The sequence below is a fragment of the Sorex araneus genome, chromosome X (assembly GCF_027595985.1).
Source record: "Sorex araneus isolate mSorAra2 chromosome X, mSorAra2.pri, whole genome shotgun sequence".
NCBI classification, from domain to species: domain Eukaryota; kingdom Metazoa; phylum Chordata; class Mammalia; order Eulipotyphla; family Soricidae; genus Sorex; species Sorex araneus.
This window is the reverse complement of record NC_073313.1, coordinates 193,125,918-193,151,001: the sequence shown is the minus strand read 5'-3', so window position 1 is coordinate 193,151,001 and position 25,084 is coordinate 193,125,918. Positions and strand designations below refer to the sequence as shown.

Here is a 25,084-nt window from a genome sequence, read left to right as displayed (position 1 = left end):
TAAAGCATATAACTTTGAGGTAGTTTTTCCTATTTTAATTTTTCAGAGTAATATAAATTTCCCTTTTATGAAAATTAGTACAATGGGTGGTAGAGTTATCTTTATGTTTTTAACTTCACTGTTTTCAAAATTAGCTTCTTTGCTATGATGTTCTTTCATGTTTTAGTATTTTTGCATTCTCAGTTATAATTTATTTCTTTCTTCATCTTCCTTATTGCTTTATGTCTGTGAGTTGCCACAACTCAAGTTCTAAGTAATATTTCTAAATGTATTTCTTTTCTGCTATTCAACTAATTTTTCTTGTGTTATTCTCTTACTTGTGTTGTTGCAGTGGTTTACTGACAAAATTTGTCAGTCCTAGGTTTTACCCAGCTCCTGCAATGTCTTACATTTCTCATCATATTAACTTTAGTAAACCATAGTTCCAGTGTTTAACAAGTGCCTCAAAAGATTTTTGCCCTTTGTGAAGCATTTACTGCTAGAGACCATTAAACTTTATCTTTCCCTCATTTTCCACTTTGATTTTTCGCATACCATTCACATGAGGATAGTATAAAATCCTTTCTGAAATGAACCTACCTTTTTTTGTCTGATTGATAAATTCCTCATTATCGATAAATAGCTAATTTAAGTCCCACTATCATATAGCCAATTAGTATCACTTGTTAGAAGTTATCTCACTTTTCTCTGAACTCCATGATTCATTCATCTTTTTACTAACCGTGATTTTATTCATGATTTAAATATCTACCTCTCGTCCTATTTTGTGATTTTTATTTTATGTAAAATAAAATAAAAGTTACTGACTTATATAAAGCAGAAACCGAGTCTTGTTCATTTCCATGCTCCCTAGCCTAGTACTTTGCATATAAAGCTTCCATTAAATCTTCACTAATTAATTGAGTGAGTGGATCTTAAAGACAAATAAATGAATACTGTGTTTTTAATGCATAGGATGAAGGTGACCAAGCCGCAAGTGTCGAAGAACTAGAAAAACAGATTGAAAAACTGAGTAAAGTAAGCATTTTTCAGATTGAAGTTTACATCTTTCTGCAATATTTTTAAAATGTGCCTTGTAAATGATTATTCTGTCTGCTAAAAAAAAGTTTGTTTACCCAAGAATAGTAGAGATAAGTATCAAGAGGAGTACTCTACAGCTTGGAAGCTGACCTCACATGCTAGGTGAAGAAGCAGCTCTGATAGAGAAGGGATCACCATGCAAAGGGTGCTAGGCAGGCCCACTAGGGATGGGAGATACAGGCTGAAAATAGACTATAGACCGAACAAGATGCCTACTTAACACCTCTGTAGCAAACCACAACACCCAAAAAGAGAGAGCGAGCAAATGGGAATGCCCTGCCACAGAGACAGGGTGGGGTGAAGGGGACAGGGTGGGGGTGGTGGGAGGGATGCTGGGACCATTGGTGGTGGAAAATGGGCACTGTTGGAGGGATTGGAAGTCATCATTGTATGACTAAAATGTAAGCATGAAAACCTGTAAGTCTGTAACTTTGTCTCATGGTGATTCACTAATAAAATAAAATAAAATTAAATTTTAAAAAAGGTTGTTGATGAGGAATTAAAATTAGAATTTCTAGTTCTCCAATTAAATGTTAAAAGTTTGTCTCTTCAGACACAGTATGTAACCTGTTTTATATCAGTATATTTGTGTATTTTATTTTCATTGAATTTATAAGCTATATATTTCATGTACTTCTTCCAAAAAGTTGAATATTAGTAGCATTAGTGAAGTTTTAGATAAGTCTTATTTCAAAAGTAGAGTAGGAGTCCGTGCATTCTGCTATAGAAGCGCCTGCAACCAAGTTTGGAGTGTATAATTTCTCTTCATTTATTTTGTGGGTCTTTCTTTCCCTCGCCCCTTCACCCTATCCTTCTCATCTTTCCCCTTGCAACCCCATATCCTTCCTCTCTCATTTAATAAATAAAAATAATTTTCTTCTTAAAAAAGTCAAGTTTTCTAACATACTATTAGACAAGCTACTATGAAACTGAAATGAAAGATGAAATTATGTACTATGCTGCAACTTTGGATGGAACTAAAGGGGATCGTGCTGAGCGAAATTAGCCAGAAGAAAGGCAAGCACGAGATGATCTCACTCATCGTAGTGTATAAGAAACAAAACAAGGGGATAGATAATACCGATTGACAACAAATTCTAGGTACTGGAGTACAAACTGAGAGCACCAGATTGGGGGTGGGGGAATAAGTGGATGAGATGTGACACAGGGACAGTGGATGAGGAATCTTAGACACTTTTGTTATGGTAAACAGAGTTAACGGTATCCCAAGACCACCAGTGTAAGCAGCACTGTAAATACATTACCTTAACTATAACAAATTTGAGAAAAAAACCATAATGAGATACCTGTATATTATGTTAGATTCATCACAGAAGATCTGTTGCCTATGCTTACAGGCAAATGCAGATATGGTCAACTTCATACAGAGTATTTATTAGCTACTGGAGTCAATAGAGTTGAGCCACTTTGCTCTGGATCAATAAAATGCTTAGTCACATCAAGTGTACAACATGCTTTAGTGTAGGATGAGCAATGAGGTAAAACTTACATCTTTTTATTATTTCACAAGAAAAATAAGCCAGTTATCCTTAAAACAATTTCTTCTTGTGTAACTATTAGTGAAATTGAAGGTAGGCTTGTCGTATATAGCTCTTTTGCTATCTCTTTCCATAATGAGATCATTCTGCTTTGAGCTACAATAGGTATAAAGTGGCTTGTGTATAAATTTTGAAACACTTAATTCCCATAGTTTCATCGTGTGCATCACTTTTTAACAGCAACAGAGTCAGTACAGGAGGAAGCTCTTTGATGCTTCTCACTCTCTACGGTCGATGATGTTTGGCCAGGATCGTTACAGGCGCAGATACTGGATACTTCCCCAATGTGGTGGGATTTTTGTAGAAGGCATGGAAAGTGGTGAAGGTAAGAATTATTAACCTAATAAAAATAATCTATGAAACTAATTTTTTAAATGTGTTATTCCTTTACTGCATTTTGTGCTTCCAATATCAAATTTGCATTTTGAGTAAACATTGTAGAACCTGATTTACATTCATTTGAATTCATAATGTCTCTTCCAATAATAACTATTTCTTCCTTTTCTGTGACTTTCCATCAGCTACTCTCTTTAGCTATCGAACACAAACTATTATTTTTACTATTCAGTGGACATATCTCTTCACCTGTATTACCAAGCTGTTGTTTCATTTCTCTTCCTTCCCACCGTCAAAGTTTCCAGTGTCTGATTCATTCTTTTACCTATGATACAAGTAAGCATTCTTATAGTCCCCTTGTTTAAATCTAAGATCCCTGTCATAATTGTCATTCATCTTTCAGATGTCTTACTCACATTTGAAATTTGTAGACTGTCCTCCTTTAAACTTCTTTTATTGAGATTTGTGTTACTACACAATACTTTCTACTTTTCATTTCTGTTACATTAACTAGCACAATATTTGGTGCATTTATGTAATCAGTTAACATTTTGGATTGAACTTTTTAGTACTATATGTATGCACATTTGAAAAGGTTTAAATTTTGAGAAAGCTGAAATATTAAAATATTTTTCCAGTGCTTACAAACTTTTTAATGTAACTACTCTCCCTGTGGTTCTGCATCAAGGCAAAAAAAACATAGTTCAGCAAATTTATTTGAATCACCCACCAGATATTCTTAGGCACTACAGGAATTACGCCTAAAGCATGATTTTTGCCATGCAAAAGTTTACATTCATCTTTACAGAAAGGGCATTGATTAATTACATAGATGACTAATATAACTGTATGGACTAGGTGTTTTTATTTTTTATTTTTTGCTTTTATCAATAGAATGATATTTTAAAAATATTTTTGGACTTTTCATTTAGTTTATAGTAATAAGTTCTTTGATTCACCTTTAACTTAAATATACTATTAAAATGTATCATTTTTGGGGCTGGAGGGGTAGCACAGGGAGTAGAGCATGCAACAACGCAGGTTCGATTCCCAGCACCCCATATGTTCTCCTGAGCACCGCCAGGAGTAATTCCTGAGTGCATGAGCCAGGAATAACCCTGTGCATTGCTGGGTATGACCCAAAAAGAAAAAAATATGTATCATTTTCTTCAACTTTGTAACAAATAGGAAGTAGTTCACCTATTTCAAAACACTAAAAAATGGTGAGTTGGTTGGCTTATTATTCTTTTTATTTTGGATATATAACAGCATCTTTGCTTGTTTGATTTTTACACAATGAATACAAATTTAATGTGTTTTTGCTATGCCAAGACCAAGGTATATAAAGATGAATGAAAACAAGTGGTTAATCAATATAGAAGTCAGTGACATCAATAGTCTTGTCAAATCACTGGAATATGTGTTTAATTATTATTATTAAAGAATCTGTAAATTATGGGAACTCATAGGAAAAATTTTTTAGATGGAAATAGGTAAGGTAATAGAGGAAAAGTTAACGTATGTATAGGAACTATATGTTTATTGTTGTTTGTATTTTTCTTATTGAAGTAACATTGCTTTATAACATAAGCTTCATGTTACAATCATTTAAAATGTGTGTATGTATGAGCTCACTTATCTTTCGTATAAAAGAACTGGATGAGAAAATGTAGTATAGGAGTCTGGGGTGATTCCTAGATCACCTTGACCCCAGAGCTTAGGGAAGGAGAAGGACAAAGAAATCAAGGGGAGGAGCCAGGGTGATAGAGTGGGAGAGCTGACCTAGGTTCAGACCCCAGCGTCCTGAGTGCAGCGCCTGGAGTAAGCCCTGGGCATTACCGGGCGGCCAAAACACAAACAAAAACCCCAACAAAACAAAGACATCAAGGGGGAAATGAGGATGACGACAAAGGGAAGTCATTTGGGAGCAGGGCCAGGAATTGAATCCAGAACCTCACACATGCAAGACATGAGCTCTACCACTGAGTCACATCCCCAGTATTCTTTTCTTTTTTGTGGTGTGTGTGTGTGTGTGCCTGTGTATATAGGTTTGTGTGTGTTTGTGTGTATATATTAGTTTGTGTATGTGTGTGTGTCTGTGTACATTGGTTTGTGTATGTGTGTGTGTATATCGGTTGGTGTATGTGTGTGTGTGTGTGTTTATTAAATCTAGGGTCTCATCCATTTACTCTGCCATTGAGCTCAATGGTAGAGCTCAAGAATGAGAAGCTCATTTTATTTTTTAAATGCGCTTGTCTGCTAATTCTGCTGTCTTGTCAGTTTGGGGTAAATTTTGGTTGGTTTTTCTAATTATGTATCATGTTTTGTTGTGTTTTTATATGCCTATATCAAATTTTGATAGAATATCAGACATTGTGATTTTCTTACTGGGTACATTAGCGCTTTACTTTATGGAAACACAGTTAAACTACTTGGAAAAATTTATTCTTTCAGATTGATGGTAAAATTTGACCAGATTAGAAAAGTAGACAAGGTTAGAATACTGCTCAGTCTACACAGAGGCCTCTCAACACCTTTATTGCAAACCACAACAGCTAATTAGAGAGAGAGAACAGAAGGGAATGCCCTGCCACATTGGCAAGGTGTGGGGGGGGGGAGACGGGACTGGGGCGGGTGGGAGGGATGCTGGGTTTACTGTTGGTGGAGAATGGGCACTGGTGAAGGGATGGGTTCCCGAACTTTGTATGAGGGAAGCATGAGCACAAAAGTGTATAAATCTGTAACTGTACCGTCACGGTGATTCACTAATTAAAAATAAATAAATTTAAAAATTTTTAAATAAATAAACAAAAAATAAAATAGAAAAATTTAAAAAAAAAAAGAATACTGCTCAGTCTAGGCTTAACATCTTATACTATGCAGGATTTCTAAAACCATTCATACTTATTTGGCCTCTTACTACCTTTTTAGAGAAAAGTCTATTCCTGCCTCCTACCCCTACCCTGTTTCTCTTGAAGAGTAGGGCATTTTACTACTGTGTATTTTATCTTGAATATGTATTTCTTTAGAAATTAAATGATCAGAGCCAGATACAACACAGGGGTTCAGGCATGTTCCTTATACACTGCTAACCCTGGTTTAATTCCCAGCACTACATATGGCAGGTTTGAAAATTACATATATAATAGAATTTCCCTTTTTTCTCCTTTCCTTCCTTTAATTGTTGCTCTTGCAATAACCAGAGGTGACACAAATGCTGATGCTTGGTTGTGGTGCTCACCAAGGGTAATGCATAAAGTAACACTGATGCACTCAACCATGGTGCTCCCCAGACGCCATGCTTATACAGGTATTCACAGGGATCAGGGAATAATGCTGCTAGTCAGGGTTCTCATCCACTTCTTAGTATCATGCTTACTGGGGGTCACATGCTGCAGTTGCAGTGCTCGCCCACACCTGAGTAGTGATTTAGAGAGCAGACACTTGACTGTGGCACTGTGGATTCCAAACAGCAGCGCTCAGTGCATGCAGGCAGCATTAGTAACTGAATTGGCAGACTGATTGCAAGGCAAGCACTGGTAGTATCCCTGAGGACCAGAATTTTTGTTTTTCTTTTTTAAGTGTTTAGGCTTTCACGAATGTATGCATGACAGAGAAGACTCCTGAAAGGATTTATACAAAATTAATTTATATCCAAAATATTCGTTAATTTGACTCATAGATACTAGGGCTTTAACAGTTTTCATTTGTATCTATTCAAAACTTAGAGCGTATTAGGTGATCTAGAATTTTGAAATATCTCTGCGTATTGGTTGATAGTAAAATATTATTTTAATATTTGCTTGATTTGGAGTCACTGCTCTTCTTCATATTACTTTTCAACTCTATAGGACTAGAAGAAATTGCAAAAGAAAGAGAAAAACTTAAAAAAGCAGAAAGCACCCAGATCAAAGAAGAAATATTTGAGATGTCTGAAGATGCTTTAAATTGTTCAAACACAGATCATTGTGAGCAAAAAGAAGAGCCCAAAGAAAAGGATAATACAAATCTCTTTCTTCAGAAACCTGGCTCTTTTTCAAAATTAAGCAAGCTTTTAGAAGTAGCTAAGATGCCTCCTGAGCCAGATGTAATGACCCCAAAACCAAATAGTTCTAATGGGTGCACACTGTCTTATCAAAACAGTGGGAAACACTCACTAGGCAGCATTCAGTCACCAGTAACACAAAGTAACATGGAAAAGACAGATTCTAATAATCTGTTTAGTCCAGGCTCAAGTGGATCGGGGAAGTTCTACAGTCCTCTCCCCAATGATCAGTTGTTAAAAACACTGACTGAAAAGAGTAGACAGTGGTTTAGCCTTTTGCCAAGGACACCTTGTGATGATAGTTCGCTTACCCATACCGATACGTCAGCTGCCTCTTCAGTGATGCCTCCGTCTCAGCCACCTTCTAAGTCACCTTCGCCTGCTCCAGCTCCTCTGCTTGGATCATCTCCCGCTCAGACTCCTGTAGGCCTAAGTCCATTTGCTTTATCACCTCTTCAGGTGAGTGCTGCTGATTGTAATTCATTTTATGTAGCTTTATTTAATCCTTGACCTTTATGAAGATTTTCACTCAAGGAGAAGCAGTTGAATATTTATAATAGTATTCCTGCCAGTTTGAAAACTAGAAGAGTTTCAGAATCACTATCAATAAGCTTCATCAGAACTGCTCATGTCTAAGACTAAGGCAAAGGGTTCTTTAATTACTTAGAACATATTTTTTATTATAGATAGTAATAAGAATTTGGGAGTAAATGAAAATATAAAATTTAATCTTGATATTGTATTTAATTTTTTCTGTATCACTGTCATCCCGTTGTTCATTGATTTACTCGAGCAGGTACCAGTAACATCTCTATTACACTCAGCCCTGAGATTTTAGCAGCCTCTCCTTGCTCATCTTTCCCAATGATTGGAGGCTCTTTCAGGGTCAGGGGGATGAGACCTGGCGTTACTGTGTTTGGCATATCGAATATGCCATGGGTAGCTTCCATTTTTTCTAATATAATGTAAAATTATTGCATAGCTTTAAAAGTGATTTTAGATTTATATTTTTTTTCTTAATCTCTCATTCTGTCTTATAAATGTTTTGGGTTTTTTTGCAGATGAAAAGTGGAGTGTCTATGATGGGACTTCAGTTTTGTGGGTGGCCCACTGGCGTGCTTACCCCCAGTGTCCCATTCACATCACCTTTACCCAGTCTGGGATCAGGGATGGGATTATCTGAAGGAAATGGTAATTCATTCTTGACTCCCAATGCTGCTCCAAGTAAAAGTGAATCTCCAGTACCACAGAATGAAAAAGCCTCATTAGCTCAATCTGCACCTGTTGAAGTAGCAAAGCCAGTAGATTTTCCTTGTCCAAAACCTATTCCAGAAGGTAAGTACCTTGAGAGGGCTTGAAGCCACTTACTTTATTTCACTGTAATGAACTGATATACCATAACTAGATATTTGATTGGTTTATGTAGTTAATGTTTTTATTGCATTATACCATTATTTTATACTCAAAATACTCATCAACTATCTACATACATATCTTGACTTAGAAATGGAATTCGGTTGATGGAGAATTATTGACCCAGAGTGCATTATACCATTATTTTATACTCAAAATACTCATCAAATACCTATGTACTTATCTTGACTTAGAAATGCAATTTGGTTGGTGGAGAATTATTGACCCAGAGGACCTAAAAGCTTTGCTGAAAGTACTACATCTCAGAGGAATAAGAGAAAAGGCATTGCAGAAACAAATTCAGAAACACTTGGATTATATTACTCAAGCCTGCATCAAGAATAAGGACGGTATGTACCGAAGGAGATTCCTGAGTGTTAATGAATTCTTTTACTGTAACTCATACTAACTTCTCAATTCATGATGAACAAACTAATAAGCAGTTTTTATGTTATACCTAACAGATGATATTCCTTAACATGTTATCCCTTCCTTGTAATTTTTATACCTGTGCACAGATTTTGTATTTCTTAAAAAAGAATGCTTCTACTCTTAAGTGTAAACTGTCTACATTTTATGAGTATGTTTGTGTATGCTAAGTTACCTGTATGTATTTCCACTGGGGAATAAAAATAAATTTTTTCCCAAATGTAGTTGCCATTATTGAATTAAATGAAAATGAAGAAAACCAAGTAACTCGAGATATTGTAGAGAACTGGTCAGTAGAAGAACAGGCACTGGAGATGGATCTGAGCATTCTTCAACAGGTAGAAGATCTGGAGAGGAGAGTTGCATCAGCAAGTTTGCAAGTAAAGGTAAAATTGACTTGGAATAAAATCGTTTTTACGATAATAGAAGGTAACTAATATTTATTATATGCACTATTTATACTAGTTACTCTTCAGAATGTTTTCACTATATCACATTTCATTTTCAAAATAACCCTGAATTAATTCCTGCCACCTGAGAGGTAAGAAACAAGGCACAAAGTAAGTAATCTGCCAATGATCATACAGTAAGTGACTAAATGTGGATTTAAAGTCTGTCTGACATTAAAGTCCAGGTTCATTATACTAACTCTTGCTGCCTCCTTAGTTAAAAATATCATTTCTAGTGTGCAGTTATTCTTTACTACAAGCAGAATTTCACATGATTAATGCAATACACTATCAAACTAAACTATAGTGTTTTGTTTTAGATCAGGTCCTACCTTGCATATATGTCATGCTATGCATTAGACTTTTATTCTATGGAATTAAAAAATGGAGAATACAGATATATGCACATATATTACATATAATGTTCTTGCATACATACATGCAAATCACCCCACATATATACATATAATTTTTTATTATCTACTTATTAGTATGTCACAGGCACTGATTCAAACTGACTTCCCAGCGAATAAGCAAAAGAAGAACTTCATATTTGTGAGGAATTTTTTATCTTGCAGAGCATTTAAAGATCTTATCAGTCAATAATAATAAGGTGAAATCTTTGAAAGTAAATGTATGATGAGTGTATGAGACAGATACCTGGAAACATTTAGAAAATATAATTTCCATGTAATTTGATTTGACATTTCCTATTTTATTCTGAGTGAGACTTGTATGTAATACTAGCCCATCCTAGCTAATTAAAATTTTTATTTATAATTATTTTAATGCTAGCACTTGTAAACTTTTGAGGGTCTCCCAAAATGTAACTTTCCAGAGCCATGGCAATAGATCAAATGTCTAGAACATATGGTTTACATGGTTTGCAAGATCCAGGGACAGTCTCCAGCATTCCTTCCCTGCAAAGCCAGGTGTGGCCCCAAAACAAACAACTGTCATTTTTCAGAACTAGTAAAATACACCTATTTAGTTGCAAACTTAATTACATCAGGAACAAGAAGCTTAAAGACAGTTTGTGAGTGAGAAATCTTAGGATTTGACTTACTGGGTCAGATGCACAGATAGGAAAGTGAGGGAAAGGTAGACTGAGGTCCTCAAATGTCAGGGTAAAATACTTGCTTTGTAAAACAGTAGGGCCTCTTATGATGTGAGCTAAAGGCTTGATATAAGCATTCTAAGATGTAAGATCATTTCTTCATCAACATATATGTATTGAATGCCTACTGTTTGGCCTTCCCTGTGCAGGAGATAAAATTAGAGGGTCGGTCCCTACCTTTGTGAAATTTACAAGTAAAGGTATATATTCGTGGTAGAAAGATTTAATCAGGGCTGGAGAGATAAGGATCTTGCCTTGCATGCTTGACCCAAAAGCAAACCCAAAAAAAAAAAAACGATGTTAATCAGATAAGCACAGTTGTAAAACTGTGTGACTGTCACAAAGCCATGGAGTATCACATCCTTTGAGAGCCTATAATAGAGAGACTTGCCTCTAAGTCAGGTGTGGGTTCCAGGAGGAAGCAAATTATGACATGTAAGCTGCAGAATGAGCAAAGTTAACTAAGAAAAGAAGTTAAAAGCTATATAGAGTTTGTGCAAATCTGCTGCTGCCTGAAAAAAAAATGGTGAATGCTAGGACCTGTATGCAAGGAATGATAATGGCAAAGAAGAGGCTACCAAGGACTTCCCATTTAAGTGGTCTCATGAAATTAATTAGCATTTAATGAAAATAAGAATACTTTGCTGATGTTCTCAATAAACTTTTTCAAGATTGTCTTATGACCATTATTTTTTTTCAAAATTTGTTTTCTTTTTTCCCACCTAGCATAGGAAACATAAACAAAAACTTTTCAGTGACAACATCCTTGAGATCTGCTGGTTCGGCTGCCTTACTTTAGTAACAGCAAGTCACCCACAGACATTTGAAAAAGAAACCATAATAACATTATTCTCTTGATATATAGGGTTGGATGTGCCCAGAGCCTGCATCAGAAAGGGAGGACTTGGTATATTTTGAACATAAGTCATTTTCTAAATTGTGCAAGGAGCATGATGGAGAATTTACTGGCGAAGAAGAAAGCAGTGAGCATGCACTAGAACGGAAGAGTGACAACCCCCTAGATATAGCTGTAACCAGGCTGGCTGATTTGGAGCGGAACATTGAAAGAAGGTATCTGAAGAGCCCCTTAAGTACCACCATTCAGATCAAACTGGATAATGTGGGCACAGTTACTGTCCCTGCTCCTGCACCATCCATTAGTGGTGATGGTGACGGGTAGGTTATTGAGATTAACTTGAAAAATTATTGTGCTTCTTTGCTAATTGGAGCCTATTTTCTATTACCTGTTATCTATGTATCTTCTTGTATGTCTGTGATCCATGTGGATCATGCTATTTGCATGGTGCTTCGTTACAACATTTTTTTTTGTTGTTGTTTTGTTATGTGCGTTGATAATCCTGCAAAGTGACCTTACATTTACCTGGTTGTGACTAAGCTTTGAGGCACGTAGCCACAGTCTGTGCACTACATCGAATTTAGTTGCTTAAACCTTATACTTATTGGCTGTTACATGTTTTTGTCATTGCTTGGCTTTCAGTGTGATGATTGTTTCACATTCAATAACCATAAATGTGGACATGACCTACTTAATTTTTCTATATTTCAATGCAGAATTGAAGAGGATATTGCTCCAGGGCTCAGGGTATGGAGAAGGGCATTGTCAGAAGCTCGCAGTGCTGCACAGGTAGCTCTGTGCATTCAGCAGTTACAGAAATCAATAGCATGGGAAAAATCAATTATGAAAGTTGTAAGTGTTTTTATTTAAGAAATACTATAACTAATTAACTTTGTCCTGTTTTTTTTCCGACATCCAGCTATTTATTAACTACATAGTACTTATTCTCAAATAATATATGTGCTACTTGAGAATTTGCTAATTCTTAAAGATCTTATTTTGATGCTTTCCTTTTTATTTTGAGCTTTTTGGTGGAATCTACCAAGTGTTTTCTTTATTCCTAATCTTGATTCTCTTGTTTTAATACTGTTTATAACTCCAAAGTTACATTCTGTCATCTCAGTTGCTTATTTAAACATTTTAATGGCCTCTTACCCATGTTCTGGTTCCTAACAGTATCTACTATATATATTTACTACTTTCAAAAATGTCTATATTTATATCAATTTCATATTAAATGTTAAGAAATTACTCAGTGAGTAAGTACAAGATAAACAGAGGTTTAACTTTCTGCAATGATACCACACATTTGTCATCAGATGTAGTTGACCTGAAGTCTAGATTTTTAGTCTTTCCTTAAGTCATTAAAACTAGATTTTCACCTTCTTTGATTATGCTAATTAGCTATTATCATTTAGTGGTCTCTCTTTATACCAGATGCTGAATGTAATATATTCAAAGTTAGACGTTTATTTCGTGTATTTTCCAAGAAGATTCCTTTCAAGTTATTTATCAATATAAAAGTATTTCTTTACCTTTACTATAACATATATCAAAATATCTATTATACATATTTAAGAGTCACTAAAACATTGTTTTTGAATTATAGATTAACCTTAATATTAAAGCATTTGAAATTTGTTTTCATGAACAATTAAGAATAAGATTCTTTAAAATGTTTTTAAATAATTTAGCATTCTTTCCTTCATTTTTGTTTCTAGATTTACGCTGCTAAGGTTGTTCATATTATACAAAATGTGTTTAGTTTCTTGGGGCTGGAGCGATAGCACAGTGGGTAGGGCATTTGCCTTGCATGAGGCCGACCCGATTCCCAGCATCCCATATGGTCCCCCGAGCACTGCCAGGAGTGATTCCTGAGTGCAGAGCCAGGAGTAACCCCTTTGCATCGCCGGGTATGACCCAAAAAGCAAAATAAATAAATAAATAGAAATAAAATAGAAATTTGTACAGATATTTAAAATTTGTATCTAAACAATTGGACTGGAGCGATAGCGCAGTGGATAGGGCATTTGTGTTGCATGTGGCCGACCCGGGTTCGATTCCTCTGTTCGTCTCAGAGAGCCCGGCAAGCTACCGAGAGTATCCCACCCGCACGGCAGAGCCTGGCAAGCTACCCGTGGCATATTCAATATGCCAAAAAACAGTAACAAGTCTTACAATAGAGATGTTACTGGTGCCTGCTCAGGCAAATTGATGAACAACCGGACAGTAGTGCTACAGTGATACAGTGCTGTAATAATCTCATTTTTTCAATCTAAAGTTTTGTTTTTACAAACTCATTTAGCTTTCATGTTTTTAATATTACATTTATTTTTTAACAATGGTAATGAAATATTCTCCATTTCTTTTTTATCACTTAATCTATTATTTGTTTTGCAAATATCTTTAGAGAACAGTTTTATATTCAAAAACTTTGGAAAAATTTATAATCTTTAATTAGAAATATTAACTAACTGTGCCTATAATCTTCATACTAAGTGCTCAGAACATGTTCAGTTGCTTAGGTTGGGGAGAAAGCTGGCAGGGCTGGTGCACATGCTTTGTTTTGCATCCAGTTTCCCTGGATCACTGGGTAGAGCCCCCAAACCAAAAAGGATAAATAACCTTAAAGTGCTCAATATCTTTAGAACCACACCTTGCCAGAGACCAGGCTTCCTGAGAAAGTGGAGCTCTAATAGTTTGCCCCTAGAAAATTCCCTACATGGAATACACTTTAGATTCTTTTTAATATGTCCTAAGTATGCCATCTGGCTTAAATTTTCTTTTTATTTAAAGACTTGAGTCACCATGAATTAGAAAGTTGCAAAACTATTTTGATTGAGACTTGGGCATATATCGATCCAACACCAGTTCCTTCACGAGTGCATACTACCCTTCACACTGTCTCTAGTTTTCCTCCAAACAACCAGCCTGCCTCTGTGACGGGCACTTTTTGTCTCCTGGATTGTCCTAGTGTTCCCTTCCCTGTTATCCCTCTCACACCGGCCCCAACTTCGTATTATGTTTAATGGTAAAGAGTGAGTAACATCCATTATTCCAGCTGTCGTTGCAGAGATGTTAAAAGCAAATACTAACAATTGCTCTAGCATATTGTGAACTATTTCTGTAATTTTTGCAAAAGTGTTATTTAGTATCTGTCATCCTTCCTTAATAAATATTAGAAAATAATTTTATTTTTAAATCACATATGAGATGTAAGACAGACTGTGATATTTTTAGTTGTCTATTCTAAAAAAATGAGAATTTACTTACATTTATTAATTTGATTTTTAAATTGTGTTTGGGTTTAATATAACCATCTACATGTTACATCTCAATGAATATTTTTATAATAAGAGGTTTTTTTAAATAACTCAAATGTGGAAAACAGCATCAAATTATTTAGTGATATGGTGTAGAAAATGTCATAAGGATAATTACCTTTGGATACAAAATTTACCAGTTTAGGCTCTTGTACACATGTGAATTTTAGTGTTACAGATTTATTTGACACATGTGTTAAGTTTGTGTATGTGTATCTGCATTTTGTTAAAATTTTCAGGCTACCATTGGTTATACATATATAACAATTTATATGATTTCCAGATTTTTCCAAATTAAGATTTTAATGTATTGGAAATTAAATAAAGTTTTAAAGTTTTAAAAGTTCATCTATTCTGTTTTTTAAGAGTATATGCATCTATAAACTACTATAATTATAGTTTAGATCTTTCCATTTTTGAAAATTTTGATTGTAGAACATTTTCTCCCAGAACTGGATATGTAAGCTCAATGTCAAATATATTGTTAGTGCTTACTGTTTTAACTTTTCTTCTTTCCCTTTGTGAATCTTGATACATAAAAAGAATGTGCATTTTGGGGGGGAAATAATCTCTGTATATTTTAAAGTTCTTAGCATTAGAAATTTTTTAACAAGAAGAAATAATTTTAATTTAAAATAGATCATGGCCTAAATTATTTGAATTTATTGTATTAGGGCTTTTTGGAGGGGGGTGGTATAAGTCATTTTGTTGGATCAGTTTTATACGGTTGTGATACATGAATTGATTTCCAACGTTTCCTGGTTTGAACACTTTTTTTAATCAATCACAAAATAATGAATTTAAGTAAAATATAGAGGCATCTTTCTATATATAGTTCTGATACTGATACGTTTCCTAATTTAAATCTTAAAAATTACTCTTTTATTTCTTTCTCAGGACATCATGAGGATGCTAAGATAAGCCAAAGCTGAAATATATTTAAAAATGAATGCACCACATATTGAAGCTACTCATTGCTTTATGTGCTCTAATGTCATGTTAATTATTTCATATGTTAATGTGTACATGCTTCTGAAGTGTGTGCAGGCATTCAACCTCTAGCTTTGTTTTTTGCAGTGTACCTGAAATGTGCATTTACCCCAATTGAACTGCTCACCCCGTCATGTGGTCCATATCTGTGTAACGAGAGATACATAGATGTGTATGGCTACTGTATATTTGTTAGCAAGCGGAATGTTCATTACTAATATAAACTAGGAATTATGGTGTGTTTAATATCCCCATGACCATTATTTACAGTTCAGTATTAATTTTAAATGATTTTTCGTATATTATAGTACTGCCAGATCTGTCGAAAGGGAGATAATGAAGAACTGCTCCTCCTTTGTGATGGCTGTGATAAAGGCTGTCACACATATTGCCACAGACCCAAGATTACCACTATCCCAGATGGGGACTGGTTTTGTCCAACTTGTATTGCTAAGGTAAGACTGATCTAAAACTAAGACTTTTTTCTACTCTGAAGAACTCCGTGCTCTCTATTGAACATGTATTTCTTTCTTTCTCTTGTCTCACACTTCTCCAGGTAAATTTCTTTCAATGAAAATATTTTGCTTCATTAAAAAATAAGTTAAAAAATCAAACTGAACTTATCAGTTGCTATGTCAAAATGCAGACTCTTATAGAGATTTTTGAGATAAAATTTATATGCCACAAAATTCACCTTTTAAAAGATATATTTCAGATATTTATAGTGTATTGACAAAATCGCTTCTTTTATTTTTTGAGGGAGAAGGAGTGAACTGTACCAGTATACTTTCTTTCTGGCCCAATTAATCTATTTTCTGTTGTTGTTGTTGTTGTTGTTGTTGTTGTTGTTGTTGTCTGGGAGCCACACCCAGTGATGCTCTGGGATTACTTCTGGCTCTGTGCTCAGGAATCCTCCTGTGTGCTTGAGGAATTTATGGGATGCCAGGGATTAAAGGCGGGCCAGCCACATGCAAAGCCTTACAGACTATGCTATTTGCTCTGACCCAAATTAATCTACCTTTATCTGTGTGGATTTGCCTAGTCTACTCATATAACTAGAGATATATAATATGTACGCTTTTTTTTTCTTTCAAATTTTGAACTGTCCCCAGTGGTGGTTTGACTCTGATCTGGAGTCATTCCTAGTGTGCTCGGGTGACCAGGTGCTGCTGGTGATCAAATCCAGTGTCTCACATGCAAATCATCCACCCAGCCTCTTGAGCTATTTCTCCAGTCTCAGTGTGTAGCCTTTTATATCTGATTTCCTTAGTACAGTTTATTTGCATCAGTACTTCCTTTTTATACTCAGATAATTTTCCATTTTGTGAATATTCCAGATTGTGTTTAATCATTGGCTGACAGTCATTTGGTTTATTTCTACCTTTGGCTATTACAAATAATGCTGTTATTATAGCATACACAGTTATCTCTATAAATACATATTTCACACTCTTACGCCCACTAATTTTGCTTGGTCATATAGTAATAAGCTTATGTATATTAAGTCACTTTCTAATCATATTAGAAATTAGAAACCTGTAAATTATACCCGTTGATCATAGAGGCTATATGGAAAAAAAAGTAGAAAATAGTGGTTTTTAGAGGTATAAAAGAAATAGCAAATAGTGTGAAGAAGTTCAGCATATATTAAAGACCAGACACTCTGCTAGGTATTCCCTACCTCGTTCACTCTCTTCTATTTTAATCTCTTAATTTATTCATTGTCCATAACTATTTCTTCTCCTAAATTCAGTTCTAAACTTTTTTCTCTTCATTGCCTTCTTTCTTTTCAGTTCTCTCTTTCTGGCAATCCTAAAATTTCTTGTCTTAAGACCTTTTCACTCTCTCTGAATCCTCTTTCACTACCTCCAAATCCTCTTTCTTCCTAACCTACCTTATCATTGTCCCCTTATAATTAGCACATCCATCTTTAGCTCTATTTCCTCCTTCATTTGGGAAAAACACCATTCTGGTTAATTCAGCCATACTTTCTCTAGCTCCTATAACTTTGTATCCAAGTGTGGCTGAAGAAAATGCCCAACCTATAAAAATCCATTGAGAGACCAGGGAGCTAGTACAGATGGTAGGGCATTGACCTTGCTCATGACCAACCCAAGTTCAATACCTGGCATCCCATGGTCCCACAAGCACTGCCAGGAGTAATTCTGGAGCATCTTTGAGTATGATCACAAAACAAAAATAAATGATTCACCTAGCTTTTTTAAGTACCTTTTCAACATTTTTATTAATAAGCTATTTTTGTTAACTTTTGTTCTAAGTTATATTGTTTTCCTTTCATATTGTTAAACTCTTTCAGTTAGTGAGCTAACTAAAGGAGTACTGTTTGATAAATTCTTTTATCAGGTATTAATATCTGTAAGTGTTAATAAGCCTCAATTTTTTTCATGTACTATTAGGTTTTAGCCTTGAAAATAATAAAATGATAAAAATAATCAACCTTCTGGACAATACTCTCTTTGTGCTATCAAAATGTCATATTTTAAGATAGTAGAACATTTGTAGACAGCCATTATCTTATCTTCATTTACTTTTTTAAATTAAAGGCAAGTGGTCAAACTCTAAAAATCAAAAAGCTTCATGTCAAAGGAAAAAAGACTAATGAGTCAAAGAAAGGCAAGAAAGTGAGCTTACCAGGGGATACTGAAGATGAAGATTCTGCATCTACAAGTAGTTCAATAAAACGAGGAAACAAAGACCTAAAAAAAAGAAAAATGGAGGAAAACACTTCTATTAACTTGTCAAAACAAGAAAGTTTTACTTCTGTTAAGAAACCTAAAAGAGATGACTCCAAAGACCTAGCTCTTTGCAGGTATTATTTCACTTTTCATGCATTATATATTTATAGCATTTTACTTTATTTGCTTAGAAACCTTTTATGTCTTAAATGTGACATTTTGGTAATTCATATAAGTGGAAAAATGTAAAATATATAGTATATGTAATTGTGTTCCTTTGTTCTCTAATAAATTATATTTAAATTTATTTTAATTGGAAAGATGATGAAAGCTAAATTTTCAGTAAAATTAGATTTTATGAAGCTTATAGGTATTGATTGTAAACATATTTTCTTTAGTATGATCCTTGCTGAAATGGAAACTCACGAGGATGCATGGCCTTTTCTACTTCCTGTAAACTTGAAACTTGTTCCTGGTTATAAGAAAGTCATTAAGAAGCCTATGGATTTTTCCACAATTAGAGAAAAATTAAGTAGTGGACAGTAAGTAATCATTTCAATTCAGTACTTTTAAACTTTCAATATGTCCTGGATACTTTTCTAGTGAGCCAAAATTACATTAATTTGTGCTGGGAAAATAGCTCAAAAGGCTGAAGCACATGTTTTGCAAGCAATAGCTGCACCAGGATCCCTGGCACTACATGGTGTCCCAGCACCATTGGGAGTGACCCCGAACCAGTAGTAGTGTCTGAGCACCAGTGGGGTGACCAAAAAAATGAAACAAAACAAAAATACATTCATTTGATGTCCCTCCCTTTTAGGAGAATAAAGGAGAAGGAAAGAAAGGAGAGGGGGAAGAGAGAAGTTTGGACAGTATGGTATGGAAGAGATGTCAATTAAAATTAATTAAACAATCAGGAAGTATTATGTCAAAGCTGCTTTGAACATTAGAAGGCATTTAATCTATCCTAAAAAGTAAGGAATAGTGACAGGGAAACATCTCAATGTAAGAAACAATGTCAACTGAAATTTGTCTTGTGCATCAGAATACTGACACTATCATATAGATTAAACAAAACTTAATGTTTTCAGATCATTGCAATGTTATAAGTAGGAGATCATTGAAAAAATTAAATATTAAAAGCTGTATTTTGCATTTATTATTATTCACCATGCATTTCATAAGTGTGAAGAAAACTAATTTTTGCTTTCTTCTTGTACATTCTCTTTGTACCTTATCCAAATAGTAAAGTTATTTCTTGGCCATAATTTCATTTTATTGAGGGCAGGGATATCAACCTGTGTTTAGAGGCTACTTTCAGCTCTGTACTCAGGGATTATTCTCAGCTCTTGGGTCAGTATATAGCACCAGGGATCAAACCCAGGCTTCCCTCACACACCCCCTGAGCCATAGTTTAGACAATTGTCAGATTTCTGCAAACTCCTGCAAGAAGAATAGAGATTCCTAGTAGTAAACTTTAGTGATTCCAGACACTCACCCGGTTTAAAAACACAAAAACAGGCTGTAGATTTAACAACCTTTCAGTGACCAGAATCTGTATTCTCTTCTTTCTCCACTGAATTCTTTATTCCTACATACCAAGTTAATTTACTATCTCCTCTGCCCTACAATTCATGCAAAAACACAAGGGAAAAGATAGAGAAAAAGGAATTTTTTTTACTTTGAAAGAAGCACCTGTTAAGAATTTCCTGCACCATGTACAAATCTGGGGTCACTTCTGAGCACTTCTGGGTGTGACCCAATTTTCCCATTCCCCAAATTAAAGGGAAAAAATTATAAAATATTTTGAAGTTGCATTATTGTTATTTTTACCGTTATTATACAGTATGTTGATTCATTTTTCCTAGACATCATTTTATCAAAATCACTGTGCACCACAATTCATTTAGGATTTAAAAGTGTTGAGTAAGACTTTTAAATCATAATCATCAGTGTCTCTATTTTCATAGACTGACCAACTAATTTATTGCTTTGGAGTCTTAAACATGAGTCTTTTAGATAATCATATTTGGGGGTAGGTTTTCTTGGGGGAAAGCTGTTTTCTTAGTTACACCTGCTGGTGTTCAGAGCTTGCTTCAGGCCTCCTGTTGGAGCTTACGTCTAGTAGTGCTTCAGGGACCATACAGTTCTAGGGATTGAACCTGGTGCTCTTGCATACAGTGCAGGCACTCAGCCCATTGAACTGTCTCTCTGGCCCTAAGTTCTTCTTTTTTTTTTAATTAGAGATGGACATTTCAATTCAGAAAATATTTCAACCCATTTCAAACATTGGTGTGGGCTGAATAGATAGTTTAGCGGGTAAGGCCCTTGCCTTGTTTGCAGCCAACTCAAATTCAATCCCTGATATTCCATATGTTCCCCTAAGCCTTCCAGGAACGTTCCCTGACTACAGAGCCAGGAGTAAGCCATGAGCACCACGAAGTGTGGCCGAAAAAAAAAAAAATTTTTAAAGAAAACATTGATTATATGTGAATCAACTGGCAAATATGGACTGTTTATATATGAATTATATATTTTATATATATTTATATATCAACTGTCTATATATGGACTAGTTATTTTGCTTTTTCTATGAAAATTATAAATATTTATGAAGGTTACACATAGACTCTATCATCAATATGACCAGGACAAAGACTTACACAAAGACTTTATCAGTGTTTAATTAATTTTTTATTAATTGTATGTATAATTTCAGTCACTAAATAGAAGTTGAATCTAAACTTTAAAATAACTCAAACAGACGTGTTTAGAAATTAATTCAAAATGACCCAAAGAACAATGAAATTGGAGCTCCTTTATATGAATGAGTCCTGATGCAGAAGAGGGAGCAGACAACGGGAAGCAGTTCTTAAAACCCCTGTTGGTGATGCTAAGAAACAAAACATAGTGGATTCAGGCACTCTAACATTGTGTTGTTTGATTAAACCCCAAATAATGAGTTGTGATTAAAATTTATAAAATGTGGGGCTGGAGTGATAGCACAGCAGGTAGGGTGTTTGCCTTACACGCGGCCGACCGGGTTCGAATCCCAGCATCCCATATGGTCCCCTGAGCACTGCCAAGAGTAATTGCTGAGTGCAGAGCCAGGAGTAACCCCTGTGCATTGCCAGGTGTGACCCAAAAAGAAAAAGAAAAAACCTTATAAACTGTGCTTCCAATACGTCAGCAAGAAATTTTCAGGACAGCAGGGAGCAGAGTGCCTACTTTAATGAATATTTCTTCTGCATTCCACCAACTGTACCAAGAAAGGCACTGATGCACCGATGTGGCTATTGTACTTATTTTACCTAGAACCTCTCTTGGATTCCAATCTCTTTAGCATTAATCATTAACCTTTTACAATGGAAACTGTCCAAGGACATAAATATTTCTTAAAGTAACTTTAAAATATTTTATAAAAAGGCTCCCCACAGATATGATTCCATTATCTAAAATATGCAGAAAGGGTATTCATAGGGACAATGAGATGGATCAGTGATTACCAAAGACTGTGGAAGAGTGAATAAAGAGTAACCACCTAATGGATTATTCTTCCCTGTTCCCAGGAGAAAAGGAAGATGAAGTTTTATACGGGCTTACTTAACTCTGTAATCTTATTAAAGACAGAAATTTTGTCTTATTATTTATTGCAGATATTAGAAGGGAGTGAAAGAACACAGGTATTTTACCAAAGAAACACTTTACCAGGTTGCAGCGCTTGCTTCACAGGTGTTTCTAATGAGGATGTTATTGTCTTTGCAGCCTATCATAATTTAGAATTGCTTTGCATTTGAATTTGCAAAAGCCCCCTTTCAAAAATGTATTTATTTTACTTTGAATTGGCTTGAAATGAGCCACCTCTTGCTCACCCATAAATTTAGACAGATTCATTCACGTTTCTGCTCGCTTCGGTATTCTTACAAAGCAAGAGAATTGAGCTTACTCCTCCCAAGATAAAAAATACTACCGAAGCACAGTATTTTATATTGAAAGGCAAGTCCTCATGAAGTTACCTCTGATAAAGAGGATAGCACATGCTTTTCCAGGCTTCTTTTACATCATTATACTCCAATTCTAGGCAAAAGAGCATATCTGAAGAGGAATGGGAAGTGAGGATTGAACACGGAGCAGCACATTCAGCTTTGTAAAAGCTACAGAGCAAAGGCAATGTTTATAGCAGATGATGCACAGAATTTCCACTGCAACTAAATATTTTTGGAAGTGGATAGGGTATTTTTGGTATAGCTGATACCGAGTGATACAGTTGGTCACGTGAACCTAGTGGTCTGGGGGGAATAGTCCTTTTAACAGCTGTGATAGATGATTTTTTTTCCATGTAACGTCTCTTTAGATTGTGTTTAGCTCAGAGCACATATTTCTTTATTCACATGTAACAAGGCACAATGCATTCTATATCCATTTAAATAGTTACCCTAGCCTTTTTCTTTTGCCCGCCAGTTTTTCTTTTTATTTTACCTTTTATTACCCCTTCATTTATGTACAGAACACAGTCATCCTATAAAAACAACCTCTTAATCATGTGCTTTCTTTCAGGTACCCGAACTTGGAAACCTTTGCTGTAGATGTAAGACTCGTTTTTGACAACTGTGAAACATTTAATGAAGATGATTCTGATATAGGGAGAGCTGGCCACAGTATGAGGAATTATTTTGAGAAAAAGTGGACAGATACTTTCAAAGTGAGCTGAAATTATAATAATCTCTATTTTTCCTTCTGAACAAGGATAAACAAGACCAGCAATGTGAACTATATTTACATAAATGTGCAAGGCACATACACAATGACTTTTTTTTCTTAAAATAAATATCACAAAAAAAAAGTATCAGAAGAATGATACCATTTTTAAAGGCTTCACTCCTACAACAACCAAAACCCTTGGTTATTGGTTTGTGTGATTTATCAGCTAATTTAGGTAGAACAGGGAAGCACACCCAAAGAATTTTCAAAGGAAAGGGTGTTATAGTGCAATAGCAATTAAAATATATCAAATCGCACTGAATATTCAACACCAGAGCTCTAATGTGGGAAATGGTTCTCCTTTCCCTCTCAATAAATATCTATTTTTCATTTTTTTTACTTTGTAGTTTATTTTTTAGTGAATGTATTTAATTTTATGAATTATTTATGATTAAACCACATTCAGAATCTTCGTTTTCTGTGAAAAGGAAGAACTAGAAAATTGCTTTAAATCTTGAAAATACAACAAGGAATGTTTTAAAAATATAAAACAAAGCCAAGTTAAACTGTTTACACTGATGTGCTATAAAAGCACCAAAAATAAACTTTACTGTAGAGTTACAAGTACATTTATATATATACATATATATATGTTGCTGCATCACTTGTGTAGTTAAATTGTATTTCGAAACAGTGAAGAAAAATTGACATGTACATACTGTTCATTATTGTTTATATTAAGTCTTGTTTTAAATATGTATTATGTGTATATATCGTTTGCAGACATTATTGTTTATGCCTTAGAAGGACTGTAGCATTTTATTTTAGTCTGAAGGTAATTATAGCTATACAGCTTGTACAGTAATTATCCTCTACCAACACTGTGGCGTCTCCTTGATCTTGGTAGTGCCTGCCTTTGAAACAGGGTGTAGGGGATATTAGTTTTCCATTTTTCTATTTTGTTATATAATTTTAAGCCACCAGGGCCTAAATTAAAGTATAATCATTTGTATCCATGTGGAATAAAATTGTGACAATTTCCTACTGCACACAGTATTTTTTCATAGAAACATTTCCCTCCCATTTGCCTTGCCTCAGAAATAAATTTAAAAGACATTTGTAACCACTGTGTTTTATCTACTGTGTGTTGTGGTGGCCTGTTGGAGGCAAATAGATCAGAATTTTTTTTTGTACCTATGTAAGAGTACTTGAAGTTTTATTTAAAATAAAATGTTGTGGAAAAGGCAGCATTCTTTTTTGAGGAGTGTTATTTTCACTACTATGTGTGGCACGGATACAATAAAAGACTTCAACAAACTAGGTTTTTTTTTTTTTTGGAAAAATTAGTTTTTCTTAAAGAAGCTGAGCATACACTATTTTACCCCGAAGTTCATTTGAATATGATTTTCATAGAATTCTCAGAGAATATTGGGCTGAGTGAAGACGCTGGTTTTAAGTCAAGTGATGTCTGTCGTCTAAGCCTCTAGATTGTGTATTATTGGGAGACATTTAATCCAGTTCTCAAAAGAAAGGGTGATCATTTAAATTAATCTAGTAACTGATGAGATACAAATATAAGCATTGTGAAACAGGATTTGAAGCCTTGCTGGATTCTGAGGCATCATTGATGTATAAGCAGGCACAGCCCTGCCTTTAGGGAACTTACAGCCTAGTGGAGAAATGATCCTTAGATAAAGTTCACTGCTATTAACAGTAAAGGAAAAAAGATGGGTTTTTTTTTAATGTAACATCACATTATAATGTATTTTTACATATAAGTTTCAGGTGTACATTTTTTAAATCAAAATAAGAGTTTTGAAGAAAGTATTCCAGCCTTTAAAATGCTTCTAAACCATAAAAGTATTTTCCAAAATCGCTAGATTATTTGTGAAGACTTATCTGACAATCAGCTGTTATTATATAAGTTATTTTCTGTTAACCAAATATTCAGTGGTGTTCAAGGGGCTGTTGCTTAATCAAAAATTCAATGTAGAGCAGGACACCAAAAGGTTCTGTGAATAAAGTATATAGTTTTTGTGTTTATAGAACTGCCAGATAGCCCATGGAGAATATTCTTCATGTGGTTCTAT

At 34.7% G+C, this 25,084-nt stretch overlaps 1 protein-coding gene across 19 annotated transcripts in view; it reads left to right on the top strand.

Annotated features, from left to right (window-relative positions):
- Positions 1-24,117, top strand: part of BAZ2B (bromodomain adjacent to zinc finger domain 2B) — a 356,824-nt gene extending 332,707 nt beyond the window's left edge. For 14 of the 19 annotated variants that reach the window (XM_055120597.1, XM_055120596.1, XM_055120595.1 and 11 more), the window contains 12 exons: positions 955-1,017; positions 2,820-2,964; positions 6,827-7,479; positions 8,082-8,355; positions 8,628-8,783; positions 9,088-9,248; positions 11,294-11,604; positions 12,001-12,136; positions 15,906-16,052; positions 18,162-18,427; positions 18,692-18,835; positions 22,851-24,117. In XM_055120597.1, the coding sequence (XP_054976572.1) occupies positions 955-1,017; positions 2,820-2,964; positions 6,827-7,479; positions 8,082-8,355; positions 8,628-8,783; positions 9,088-9,248; positions 11,294-11,604; positions 12,001-12,136; positions 15,906-16,052; positions 18,162-18,427; positions 18,692-18,835; positions 22,851-23,004 (2,610 nt within the window). In that variant the 3' untranslated portion in view covers positions 23,005-24,117. Of the gene's footprint in view, positions 1-954; positions 1,018-2,819; positions 2,965-6,826; positions 7,480-8,081; positions 8,356-8,627; positions 8,784-9,087; positions 9,249-11,293; positions 11,605-12,000; positions 12,137-15,905; positions 16,053-18,161; positions 18,428-18,691; positions 18,836-22,850 lie in introns of those variants that run through there. The other 5 variants (XM_055120602.1, XM_055120598.1, XM_055120592.1 and 2 more) reach the window with 3 other exon arrangements.
- The last annotated feature ends 967 nt before the right edge of the window (positions 24,118-25,084 follow it).